We start from the raw sequence: 12506 nt of genomic DNA, 5'->3' as shown, positions 1-12506 counted from the left end.
TTTGTCACTTACAAATACTGCCACTCACTGATCATTACCCCTGGCAACACTACAGCTGCCATTTCAATGATGGACCCAACTTCTCAGCAGAGGTGGATGAAGTTATGAAATAATTTCCTTGTGGAGATAGTCTAAGTGCAGAGACATAGCTCTTGGCTAAGCCCAGATAAGAAATGAGTTAGAATGAGGCTGGGAGTACTTTCATATGATGGTGAAAATAATATCTTAGAGCTGGTTTATCCATAGGTAATGAAAGCAGTGCAGTGCCATTGTATCCCCCAACCAAGTTAATATATCATATTAGATGTAAAAATCTTAACTCGGGCTGCAAAAATTATAGGTATCATCAATACCGAACTAAGTGTACTGTTCAGGTGAATAACATGAACGTATCAGACAACTGATAGGATACAGTCTATAAAAATTATAGACGTTTAAGTAAGGCATAATTTCAACAACACACATTGCTTTACTCAAACAATCAAATACGTAAGGCTAAGAGGTTAAACAGAAGGTCCTTCACACATTATGCCCGGTGTATTTCTTGTGCTGATCAAAGAAGTAGCAGTGGAAATTAATGAAAAATATGCAAATTAATCCAGTATGCTCAAAATATAATATGCACACTTATTGCGGGACCAGCACCACGTATCCATCAATGACTCTTATTACCCCACTTATCCAAAACTTAGATCTATAAGTTTTTAGTTAGCAAACAGATAACAATAAATGATGACTGATGTCATTCTGAAGTGGTGCACCTTATGTAAATTTTCAGAGCAGTACAATAAAAGGCATAATGTGTTGACTCTAAATAACTGGCTTGAGTATGTGTACATATCCATAAATTATTTCGAACATCAATATTTGTCACAATTAAATCCTTCGTCATTTTTAATTTTGGAGAGCCACAACTGATTCAGGGCCAGTAGTGGGCAGAGCATGTGCTTGTAAGTTCAACCGATGTCTTCATGTGGGTAAATTTTTGCAGTTGAACTCTCAAGCAGTGCATGGTGTGACTACTTCATTTCTGCTCAAATTCTATGCTTGTTTCTGGGCACAAGTAAGCTAAGCCATTGGGGCGATTAGAAAATTTTGTAGACTGTGTTTTCATGAATCTTCAATACTTTTTGGGCTTGTATAGGGTTTCAGCAATTAAAAAATTTGGCAGTACTTTAACATTCTTGTGGACTTTTGCATATGGAACATTCTGGTAGACTGTTGCATATGAAATACGATCTGCAGGTTGTAAGGATGTGTGCGCCCCTCCCAAACCTCATCATGGTGAATTCTGAATGCAGATCCTAGAGTGGGAGGTCAACTTATTTTACCATAATTTCTACAACGTGATCGGTTGATTAGATAATTAATATTAAAACACTGAACAGAGAAGGTCACAAATAATAACCTCAGTTTTTCCCCCACAAATACAAACAAATGTGGGCCAACTCAATTAGGTCAGAATGCAGTTCTAAACAAAGACCCTACTGTCTATTACGATCAAGTTATAATTCATAACCAACCAGTAGGTCCTTTGTATCTCCCAGCATATAATCATTTTCTTATTTAATTATATGTCCCATACATGACAATAGCATGGACTGTGATGCATATGGGAAAGGAGAATTAGAACCTAAGAAGAAGTCAAGAGTAGTGTTTTATGAACACACAATTGAAGAAACTTTTAAAATTCGCAGAAATTTAATGTATGTTAACCTTTCAGTATCACATTTTATTGACACCAGAAAATGAATATACTTCAGAATCACAAACAGATGGAAAATATCAGTACAGCTGCATCAAAGCTAGTTTCATGGTATTTAGAAATTAAGAATTAAAAAAGGGTTTTATCCCAATAGTTGCTGCTGCGCAATTTTACTTCATACACATATATTAACATTTCCCATACTTAATGCAAATATTTTCACCATCATATTCAACCCTAATTCATCCTGCCACCATGTTCCCCCACCCCTCTTTTGTTGTTTAAAAAATCAAAGATAGGTGATAATTTACTATTTACTTTCTTCTGCAGGATATCATCACACACAGCATTCCACCTTAAATCATGCAGCTATGAAATTTCAAATAGCTACTTACTGAGGGCTGAGACTGAGTATTACAATAAGAAGAAAAGGATAAGAAGCTTCCCAAATGAATTTGAAACAAATCACTGTAAAAGAGTCAACCCATCATTTACTACCAAGGAAAAAGTTCTTGTTTTAAAACATTGCATTCATTTTATCACATTTGTTTCATAACATGCAGACAAAATAAAAATCCACATAGACATTAATATTAATAAACAGGAATTTAACATCACATGAAATACAAGGCAGAGTTTCTAAATGTTGGAGACTAGATAGGTTTAAAATACAGTTTTCCATCACTGCACTCACCACAGATGAAAATGACTGTACATCCCCTCAACAGTTGTCCGACTTCCAAGGAAACTTCAGTAAGAGCGAGAAAGTTCATTAAATGAAATACTACTAGAAAAAATTTAATACAGAATATTATTTCATTTTATACAACTTACCGCTTATGTGGCTTATCATCTTGAGACTCTCCGACAAAAGCTTTCAGTTCATAGTCCACACCACAAGGTTTTCCTGTATCACCTGGTGCTGGCTGGAGAGTTACTGAAGCAGGACAGTGGGGAGGTAGTTCAAAATAAAATGGATATGCATTTGGTCCTAGTTTCTTGATTAAACGTTCCTGTAAAAGTGTAATTCTGAAGTAAGATAAGTAGCTCTTTAAAAAAATAATTCATATAAAATCCTAAATACAGATCCACAACAATACCTGCAGTCTTGTAAGTGGCCTCTTTGATGTGCTGCTATCCTGGGGATAAATCTGTTCTGATGCAAGGTACAAATCTTTCCTGAAAGTAAGTCCTAGGACATCCAGATCCTCACGACCATACCGAAAAGCAGCAAGAACATGACCAAACACCTTCCGGTCTTTAACGTAATCTGGGTCGATAAGTACCACTCCATCTAAAATTAAAAAAGACATTACCAATATAATGAGCATGAACACTGGGGTCAAGGATCAGCATGTGAGAAACACAGAAAATGAAAATACACTAAAAACATCAAACTGTTAAAAGTATATGAAAGAAATTTTGGTCTTAATAACTAGTCACAAAAAACAAAAAATATAGAACAAGCATTCTATCTCAGAAACAATCCCACAATATTTGAATTCTTACACAGTGTCAATTACATACAATACTTTCAACATACTATGTGATATTTACCTAAAATATTAGAACATTTGAAAGCAAATAGTGTGAAAAGAACACTGGCACTGTAATATGACAAAAGAATTCAACAAATGGCGTATTGAAGCCCTCAGTATTTAGTAATAGAGAGAGACTAACTTTAATTTATTTTCCTTTAAAAATATAAAACCTAAGTACATGAGAGTTACACCTGCAATATATTCCACTGATGAGAACGCAAGAAATTTATTTTAATTTATGGATGTCCATCTTATTGCATGGACCAGGGACTTCAGCTGGTGATGTATATAAGAAAGAGTACCACCACAGCTACATCTTCAGCACATCTTTATTCTACCACATGACTAGTTTCGGTGGCACATTACCACCATCCTCAGGGCTTGTTTACCAAAGGACAATAACAAAATGCCAATATTTGAAAACTAAACAACTATAAAACAACTAACATGCAACATTATGGTACGCTATTGTACTAGTTGAAGTAACCTTAAAGTAATATTCTACAAAGCACCAAAAGAGCACATATTTCAATACCTCCATTTTCTTTCTTGCGCTAGTCCAGAAATGCATAAGTGTATAAAACACAAGAACAGAATAAGCCTGAACCATAGTCACAAAATACAGGGCTGTTGTCATATGCAAAAACAATGGGCATCTGAAAAGACAACTTTCGCTCCTTTCAAACCAAATCATTAAAACAGCACAGTAAATATTTAACTAAGCGTTCCAAATATCAGATATAATCCAATGAAAAATATCCACTGATGTTTGAAGACATATGCCAAAGGTGTATACATGATGTAAGAACCTAACAGTAAAAGCTAACCACAGACCCGTAGCAACTGCACATGAACCACACAATTTTGTGACAACCTGTCTCCACGAACTATAATGTCCTTCCTCTCAAAACTCTTGATAACTGTGTACCCTTAAATAACCAAATATACTGGGCCACAAATATTATGTTCACTATTACACCCTTGTGTGATAAACACGAACACCTAACCCCATGAAACAAAACTAAAATATCCACTTAAAACAGTATATTCCTTCATAATAATGCCCTCTTAGAGATAAAACCTGGGAACCCATATAGGTGCAATTCCTCCCATCTCCCCCCCCCCCTCTTCCTCTTCCTCTTCCTCCTCCTCCTCCTCCTCCTCCTCCTCCTCCAACACCATACCGTAATGTTGATGTTATTTTTGTTTGGTGTAGAGCAGATTTTTAATTATAGGGTATACTAAGTCTGACATCGTATGATGATTGGTGTTTTGCTGGTAGTAGTCTAGATTTATGCAGAGATAAGATATGGAGTGCTCATAGCTAGTCCTGGTGCTGGTATGGTTTGATTTTATTTCAATAGTGGTGTTTCTTCTATGGTTAGCATTATGGTTCTTATGATCACACAGGCCTAAGTGTTTAGTGGTCATGGAACTAGTACTTTTGTACATTCCAGATATATACCTTTTCGGCTTGTGCTGTTATTTGGGTTAGCTTTTGTTTTATTACAATATGAAATTTTAACAGCGATGTCATTCTTCCACCAACCTCTTCAATATCTGTAGTTTTGGTCATTGGTTCAAGTATATAGTGTTATAAATATGGATCTTGGTTTTTGACTCCAGGATGTTTTGACATAACATATTGGTTCATTTGGTATTGCATCATTCTCTCCCTCCACGGCTATTCCAACTTCCCTTCACTCCTGCCTTCTAACCCCTTAGTTCGTCAACATTACTTTCCCCCTCAGGTCTGCCTAGTTTTTTGTGCATAGAATTTTGTTGATATTTGATGGTTAGGACATGGGTAGGATTGGCAGTTAAGGTGATAATCTACCATGATGCTGGCATGTGGTGAAGATGGAGGCCTGTTGATGGTGAGAGGCTGCCTACTTTATGTAGGGAATGTTTGGCTTGTACCTTTGTGTAGTGATATCAGTCACTGTCACATAACTTCTGTGGTTTTAGTGTTTTTTCTTGTTTTTATGCCCTTTAGGTAGGGTCACCATGTGCTTTGATAATTTTATAAGTTAGTGTAATGTGGCATCACAACTTCTATACTAGTCCTTAGTACTTTCTACCTATGGTTGTTGCATTCTTGTGATTAGTTTTGGAAATGAAATGATTGTTGTCATAGCAGTTCATTTTCATTATTACTATATTGGTATGGTCTTATTTATTCTAAAGCGTTGTTTATTTGTACAACGATGTTCCTTAGTCTACTTACCGTACATAAAATTGTGGGTAGTTTATCATAATCCTAAGCTATGATTGGTGTAGTATTTAAATGTTTATAGATATTTGATTTATTCTTTCATCATCTGTGGGCAATTATGCATCAACCATGGGGTAATGCTTTGCTTTACTAGGTTTCTGTAAGTTTTTGACTGTGTGGCATTTCCACTGGTTATAGCCTGTTGGCTATTTTAGGGATATGTGCTTAGGCCGACCCTCCCACATACTCATTTTTGGATATATGTATTAGCTTGCCTAATTTATTCATACTGGTCTCTGTGGTTCATAGTGTTTGGCTGTAGTAATGAGACCTGTCACATTGACACATAGATCCACGAGTTTTTAGTAACCATGATCAATGGTGGGTTACCCACTGTTATTCCTGCTAGTGCTAATATGTCCTGCTATGTGGTTTTTCTAGATGTGTTTTTCTTTTGAAGTTATGGTATCTTCATATATAAAATTTCCTTCTAGAAACATCTTCATATATAGTTAGACATTTTAGTAACATTTGCAAGTGCCAGCTGATAGGGAAAATGGGCTGTTTTGTAATACATTCTGGATTTATGTTTCTTACTGACAACCCTAATTGGTTCTGGCTAGTATTTGGTTCTTATTTATCTACAAAAAATCCTGTTGGAGGAACATCTGCAACTAAGCATTATACCAGAGGTTGAAAAACAATGCTACAGTTTTAAGGTTCTTTTATTTAGAACACGACCGATTTCAGGCTCAGGCATCACATCACGTGTTATACTGAAAATAGCACGAGACTGGAGATGATGATAGCTTTTACCTGGAGTAACACACATAAAAAAGCAAAAAAGTTCCATAAACATTTTAGAAGCCACTGGTCAGGCTAGATGCTGTATGTAAAACCTAAGTCAATGACAATATGACACCGGGCAGTACTACAGACGGCTGCCTTGGTAAAGAAATATGCAATTAATACCAGGATACTTACACTTAGTGCTGTGACCCCTAGCACCACGGTCGACGAGTACAGGACATGGTGTATGATCAGTGAATGCAGAGTAAGGAGAAAGCGTACTCAAAGAGGGAATCAAACTGGTAAACCAGAGTGGTGAAATACAGCCGTCTGTTAATATTTTCCTTTAGTGCTGTTGCTGCTAGCTATTAATTGGCATAATAGTTTCTGACAGTGTGGATTGTAAGGTTTTGATACCTTCCATTTTGTTCAGTACCGAGATGCCTTTAAATAGGAGCAGCACATGTGTATGTTCTTTTAACTGACTAAATTATAAGCTCGCATGCCCATAGTAGAAAGAGAAAATTTTCACTGTGTTTTACAATTTATACATAAATTTTATGTCACCAACTTCCACTCAGTTTTACTACAGTCCTGTAATGCCCTGTTCAGTATGTTCCTTTACCACTAGCAATGCACTTTTAATGTTTTTCATGTAACTTTCTGTGTAAAGGTCTTTTTTGATTTTCAGTGTGAATCACTAATTCAAATTGTGAACGGCCGGGCTAGTGGCCCCGCTTTCTTCCCGTCAACAGATGGCAGTACTTTTGCCACTCTGGTTTAACAGTTTGCTTCCCCCTTTGCGTACACTACTCCGTGCTCTGCGTTTGCTCATAATACACTGTGTCCTGTACTAGTCTACCACGGCACTTGCAGTCACAGCACAAAGTATAAGCGTCCTGGTATTCGTTGCATATTTCTTTACCCAAGCAGTCGTCCATAGTACTGTCTAGTGTCACTTTGGCACTGACTTAGGTTTTACAGAACTTAGCCCAACCTGTGGTTTTTAAAATTTTTATGTATATTACAGCATGTAAAAACTATTATCACCACTCTCTTGCTGTCTGCAATATAACACTTGATGATGGGCGTATAAGAGCCCGAAACCAGTTGTGTTCTAAATAGAAGAAACTTACAACTGCAGCGGTATTTTCAACCTCTGAGCCACGTTCTTGAGTATTTTATTGATGTGTCATGTCACATTTTGCTGGTTCTTAGTCTTCCTATCATGGTGTAATTTTGATAATGATTTCAGCTGTGATTTGTATTTTACCAATTGTCGTATAATAATTACTAAGGATACTCATCCTGTGTTCCCGAGTTCAAAAAGGAAATTTTAGGGTTAGCAGTTCTTATCAGGATATGCTGCACAGTTACTACAATAATGGGTTTGAACTCCCATCAAGTTGTTTGCGTCTACTTAGGCCGTAGATTTTCATTATGGGTTACTCTTCTCATATGTTACTTCTTACGGCGTGATACTTTGTTATTTGGTATTATGGAGGTAAAGGTCCAGTTTCCATTTCTTGTTTTCCCTTTGTCACCGCACACATTACATCAATATGACAAGGCATGTGACGTTGCACATATCGTGCTCTACTGTTTTCATAATAAGTAATGGGTGAAAAGAAGTGACTGGTTTGATGACAACCATGGAGAAATCCAAGCCATCATCAATGCAAAGTGGGATGCTTACCTATCCCTTGCTCAAGATCCGTCCTGTGCAGAAAAGAAAGCACACTTTCAAGAACTCAAGCAGAAATGTCAAACTGAAATACGAGTAATCAAGAACAAATGGTGGCAACAGAAAGCCACAGAACTCCAAAATCTTTCTGATGCAAGGAACCTGCATGGCTTCTACACTGGTATTAAAGAGCTGTATGGGCCTATCCGCTCCTCATCAGAAACACTGAAAGCTGCTGACAACTCCACCATTCTTACTGAAAGTCAGGACATCTTAAATTGTTGGAAAGAGCACTTCAGCTCACTGTTAAACCACCCTTCTACTGCCGCTAGAGATTTTCTCAAAAATGTCCCACAGCACCCTCCAAAACCCTGGATGGCTGATCCTCCAACTTTTCAAGGCACTCAAGAGTGTGAAACCTGGGAAGGCTCCTGGACCTGACAGCATCCCGATGGAGCTTATTGAGGGTGGCGGCTTGCCTTTAAAAACTAGACTCTTCTCACTCATTCTATTAATGTGGGAAACCTGCAAGGTACCAGCTGACTTGAAGAACTCCACAATTGCCACCATCTTCAAGAAGGGCGACAGAAGCGTCTGTGGTAACTACCGGGGAATATCTCTACTCTCTGTCACTGGCAAAATTTTTGCAAGAATCCTTTTAAATTGCCTCCAGACACTTTCAGGGACTATACTACCTGAGTCTCAATACGGGTTTCGACCTTCAAGAGGGACAATTGACATGATTTTCTGTGCACGACAACTACAGGAGAACTGCAGAGAACAGCAAAAGCCTTTACTATTTGTTTTCTACGATCTAGAAAAGGCCTCTGATACAGTTCCCAGAGAAGCCATGTGGATGGTCTTAAAACGCTTCGGCTGCCCTGGACATTTTGTTGACCTGATTGAAGCTCTCCACGATGATATGACTGGACAGGTCCTCTGCCAGAATGAAACGACTGGTGAATTCCCAATAACAAGTGGGCTTAAACAAGGATGCATTCTTGCACCAACATTATTTGCATTGTATCTAGCAGCTGTGCTTTACGAGACAACCGTAAACAATGCAGGAATAGAACTAAAGTACAGGTTTGATGGAGGATTATTCAACCAGTCCAGACTCCATTCAAAAAGGTTCACCAGTACCACTCGTGTGACAGAGCTGCAGTATGCTGATGACAATGCTTCTCCAGCTCATTCACCTGCAGAGTTGCAGCTGTTAGTTGATTCCTTCAGCAGGGCGTACGAACGCTTTGGTCTCTCCATCAATATTCCAAAGACAAAGGTGATGGCGCAGCCAACTCCTGGCTTTTTGTTCCTGACTTTAGCGTATCCATTTATGATACACCCTTGGAGCAAGTGGACCATTTCCTCTACCTGGGAAGCATACTGTCATCTAACTGCTCATCTGGAAAAGATGTGGAGAATAGATTACGTGCTGCCCATGTAGCATTTGGACGTCTTATAAAGCGTGTCTTCCTGAATAAATACCTAACACTGTACACCAAACTGATGGTGTACAAAGCTGTAGTCATTTCCACCCTGCTATATGGTTGCGAAACCTGGATGTTATATCGCTGTGATCTGAAGAAACTAGAACGCTTCAACCAACAGAAGCTAAGATATATCATGAACCTGAAATGGGATGACTTCATATCCAACACGGCTGTTCTTGAGAAAGCAAAAATGTATAGCATGGAAGCTCTTATCATTGGGCATCAACTCAGATGGGTCGGAAATGTCCAGCGGTTGAAAAATGACAGACTTCCACGCCAAATGCTGTACAGCGAAGTGAGCACAGGTAAAAGGCCACGAGGTGCCCCTCTCAAACGTTATAAGGATCAGTAAAAGAAAAATCTGAAAAACTTGAACATCGATCCGAGTAACTGGTCCACAATAGCAGAAGACCAAAGTCGCTGGTGCTCAGTTACCTCAAATGCTCTTCAAAACTTTGAGCTGGAACGTCGAATAATGGAGGATGACAAACGCCGGAGGCGCAAACTCCTCCAGGCTCAGCCACGTCCTCCACCTACTATCAGCTATAATGTCTGTGGCCGCCTGTTCCACGCTAGGATTGGATTGCTAAGCCATCAACGACACTTCCACGCCTGAACCGTGACAAAGGAAATCTCAGGAGAGAAATGAAAACTCTGATACGAGTATCAGCCGACGACGAATGGGTGTTTCAGAAGGGAATGTACCGCATTTTTTATTGTTGTTACGCCCAGCCCCGGATCTACAATATTTCCAAACCGGACCAAAAACTTCATAGAACGAACATCCCTCTCCCTCACCCGATGAGCGCTTGACATTTTTCAAACATATATTCATTTTGTTGCGCACATCATTCTGAAGAGATTGATATATAAAACATATATGTTCGAGGAAATGTAAGACATGTTATTACCAGTGGTCAAAAGTGTGCTAAAATGCAATGCCACCCCTCTTCACACAGCATCCTTCTATCGCACTGCACTGTAGAACTCAAATGTGTATATTTTGTAATGGAAGCCGTCAAACCTATATCCAGGACAGTGGAAATTAAAATGTCCTGTGGTACCTCTCCGGCTAACAGTGGACCAGTTTTGACATGCTATCCCCCTAAATAAAAAAAAAATTTAAAAAACCACAACTGATGCTGGGTGGGATTATTTGTGACCAGAACAATAAGAAGTCTTCAGAAAGTTTGCACTCTCTGGGCTGGCCAATGTTGCCGAGCGGTTCTAGGCGCTTCAGTCTGGAACCGCGCAACTGCTATGGTCGCAGGTTCGAATCCTGCCTTGGGCATGGATGTGTGTGATGTCCTTAGGTTAGGTAGGTTTAAGTAGTTCTAAGTTCTAGGGGACTGATAACCTCAGATGTTAAGTCCCATAGTGCTCAGAGCCTTTTTTTTTTTTTGCACTCTTTATTGCCTGAGAGCTAATAACTCTCTCTTTTGTATGAGTTAAAATTAAATATAGGAAACACTAAACCAGTAAAGACAAGGGATAAGCAAGACAGTAGACATTTCTTCACGGGAAACGATATATGTAACATAATGTAAGGTAATCGTTAAGTCCCAGCATTTTTTTCTCTCTAATCTTGCTACAGCTTTACACTGTGTGCTTTCCTTTACGTGAAAGAATCTATTATCTCATAAAAGTTCGTCAAACATTTTGCTACATGAAAAATTTAAATGACGTTGTCTAATACTTAAAAAAAACTGTTCTTATTAACAGTAACCAAGACTGGTGTGGCTTCTTGATTTGATTACATGTATTTTGTCACTGTCTGGTAGATAAAATGAAATAGGCCTTTCTAATATTTCAGCAATTTTAACACATGCCAAATAAGCGAGACTGACATGGAAAAAAAAATGGTAGTTTTTATCTACCTCATTTACATAAATAACGCGACAGAACATAATTCAGGAAGTACCATTATCAAATGCCTATTAGACCTACTAAAAGCAAAAAGTTTTTTGTTACAAAACAGTTTCATATGTCATTCGTATGCCCCAGTTTCTCAAGCATGAGATCGAAAAGTAGAAGTAGTAGTAGTAGTAAACTTTTATATAATTCTGGAATCATAATATCCTTCCATACAATTTGTGTGATGTCCTCGTTTCTTCTCGTTACCCATTCTAACAAACAATCCCGTTATCACTAATTCTGCAAATATTCATGACGTGGTCAAAACGTAAAACTTATTCTCCGGTTAACTTCACTAACCCTGCCAGAATCACCGGTTCAGTTATCCCGCCTTTATTCTCAGGTTAGGTGTTATTACGTGTTCGTACAACCCGTTTTCCGTGCTACTCCGAGAATAGATTTAAGCGGCTGCTGACCGGAAACTGTACAATTGGCCTTCAGTAGCATAGCGATCTAGCAAAAATTCTGTCAAAATTTTCTTGCATACACCGAGAATATACGATGTAATCTTTCTTACCTGTTTTTTTCTTGTTAGTGTCGTTTATTTCCACTCTGGTAGTCTGAATCTATGGATTTCACTAATAACTAAGCCTACAATTCCCACACCCAATCAACCACATGAAACAAACAATGAGTGGCATTCAGCCGTTCATGTTTATTCAGCTTCAGTCCCATCCCCTTTTGTCTGCGGGAAAGTTTTTTCATTTATAGATGTGACGGGGATTCCCCGGGCAGAGACATCACGTACACTATGCAAGCATTCGCATATCAACTTATGATTCATTCAGAAAGCAACTTAGAATGTGTTCAAAAACCAACAGTGATCCATTTCAATATCATACGAACAACCGATACACCAACGTGTGCTGGATGCTACTTGATTTGTAAATCACGGTTTTTTCTTCAAGAATATGAATTTGGTGCCCCCTTAATTTGACGCCCAAGGCAGATATCCTGGTTTGTCTCCCCTCCCCCTCCCCCTCCCCCGATCCGGTCCTGGTTACAGCTCATCTGATGGTCTACTGGCCTACATATTTATGTATTGTGTATGATTAGAGATCAGAGAGTACCAGATTGTCTTAGGCACCCATGCCAAACCCTGAGACAATGAAGCTGTAGCAGTTAGGTTATAGGTATTTAAATCTGTTTTCGGGTTCCTCGGTTT

At 38.6% G+C, this 12506-nt stretch overlaps 1 protein-coding gene across 1 annotated transcript in view; it reads right to left on the bottom strand.

The window, feature by feature from the left end:
• The window catches only part of LOC126091850 (beta-arrestin-1), a 468408-nt gene that overhangs the window by 50017 nt on the left and 405885 nt on the right, over positions 1-12506 (bottom strand). The window contains exons 5-6 of the mRNA XM_049907116.1: positions 2806-2999; positions 2540-2718 (exon numbers count right to left, since the gene is read on the bottom strand). Coding sequence (XP_049763073.1) covers positions 2540-2718; positions 2806-2999 — 373 coding nt within the window. The remainder of the gene's footprint in view (positions 1-2539; positions 2719-2805; positions 3000-12506) is intronic.

This window comes from Schistocerca cancellata, chromosome 1, assembly GCF_023864275.1.
Source record: "Schistocerca cancellata isolate TAMUIC-IGC-003103 chromosome 1, iqSchCanc2.1, whole genome shotgun sequence".
In the NCBI taxonomy this organism is placed as follows: Eukaryota; Metazoa; Arthropoda; class Insecta; order Orthoptera; family Acrididae; genus Schistocerca; species Schistocerca cancellata.
This window is presented reverse-complemented; position numbering and strand designations above follow the sequence as displayed.